General features: G+C 37.9%; 1 protein-coding gene across 1 annotated transcript in view; it reads left to right on the forward strand.

Moving 5' to 3' along the window:
* Positions 1–1,155, forward strand: part of LOC107576905 (guanine nucleotide-binding protein G(I)/G(S)/G(T) subunit beta-3-like) — a gene marked incomplete at its 3' end in the record, with an annotated part of 10,925 nt that extends 9,770 nt beyond the window's left edge. Inside the window, exons 3-4 of the mRNA XM_016263026.1 lie at positions 667–868; positions 1,024–1,155. Coding sequence (XP_016118512.1) covers positions 667–868; positions 1,024–1,155 — 334 coding nt within the window. The remainder of the gene's footprint in view (positions 1–666; positions 869–1,023) is intronic.
* Between the last annotated feature and the right edge of the window lies 1 nt (position 1,156).

Below are 1,156 nucleotides of genomic sequence, written 5' to 3' on the forward strand. Positions count from 1 at the left end.
ATAGTTTGCAAGCTATATTTGCTAAAACGTGCAATATAAAAAAAACATACACACACATCACGTGAAAAACGATGCAATGTGCTCAACTTGATTTCCAGTACGATAAAAGTAGCAGACGCAATCATTATGTATCTATTTAATTTTTTCTTCAATTTTTATCACTTTCTGGACTCATTATTTGATCAACCTGCCAAATAATAAATATTGTATTAAAATACAAAAATAACTGGATGATACTCACATGCAAATTGAACATCATAGCATACTTGTGTTTAGGTTTATCAGGGAATAATGTGCTACAACTTTCTTTTAGCCAAGAAATTGATTAACATATCCATTAAAAAAATACCTTCAACTAAAAATGTAAGTTAAATGGTGCCACTGTCATCTCACAAAGTCTAGCTAGACTAGAAGTACAGCAAGCATCTCCATTATTATTAGGTAAGGTTGGAGATTTTTCACAATGCTATGCAGCTTGTTGAGAAGAGTTGTGCTTTTACTTTATATTAAGTTACTTGCAGTCTAGTAAAGCATAAATCCCATAAACGTCTAAAAAAATCCCATAAACGTCTAGGGACCAGCAACTGCCTATTGAGACCAACCAGAAAGCACCACTCATTGTCTTTTGTTACAGTTTTGTTAATTTCCCTCCCATTTTTCTGCCAGTGCATTGTGGGATTTGGAGACTGGAAAGCAGAAGACTGTTTTCCTGAACCATGTTGGTGATTGCATGTGTCTGTCTCTGTCTCCGGACATGAACTCCTTTGTTTCTGGTGCTTGCGACTCTCTGGCCAAGCTGTGGGACATCAGGGATGGCCAGTGCAAGCAAACCTTCCAGGGTCACACGAGTGACATCAACGCCATTTCAGTGAGTTAAACATGGGAAAAATCACAGTTATTTTTTGGCTTCCTCACTGATTATGCTAACCTTCTAACAGTTTCAAAGATTTGAGTCTTTCCGATTTAATTTAAGATCAAAGCACATACATGGAAATGGATTCACCAAACTTCCTCTTTCTTCAGTTCTACCCTAGTGCCAATGCAATTATCACTGGCTCGGATGACTGCACGTGCAAAATGTATGATATTCGTGCCGATCAAGAAGTGATCAGTTACCAGGATGCCGCACTGAACAGCGGCGTAACATCACTGGATC

The sequence above is a fragment of the Sinocyclocheilus grahami genome, unplaced genomic scaffold (genome assembly GCF_001515645.1).
Source record: "Sinocyclocheilus grahami isolate Dianchi unplaced genomic scaffold, SAMN03320097.WGS_v1.1 scaffold4602.1, whole genome shotgun sequence".
In the NCBI taxonomy this organism is placed as follows: domain Eukaryota; kingdom Metazoa; phylum Chordata; class Actinopteri; order Cypriniformes; family Cyprinidae; genus Sinocyclocheilus; species Sinocyclocheilus grahami.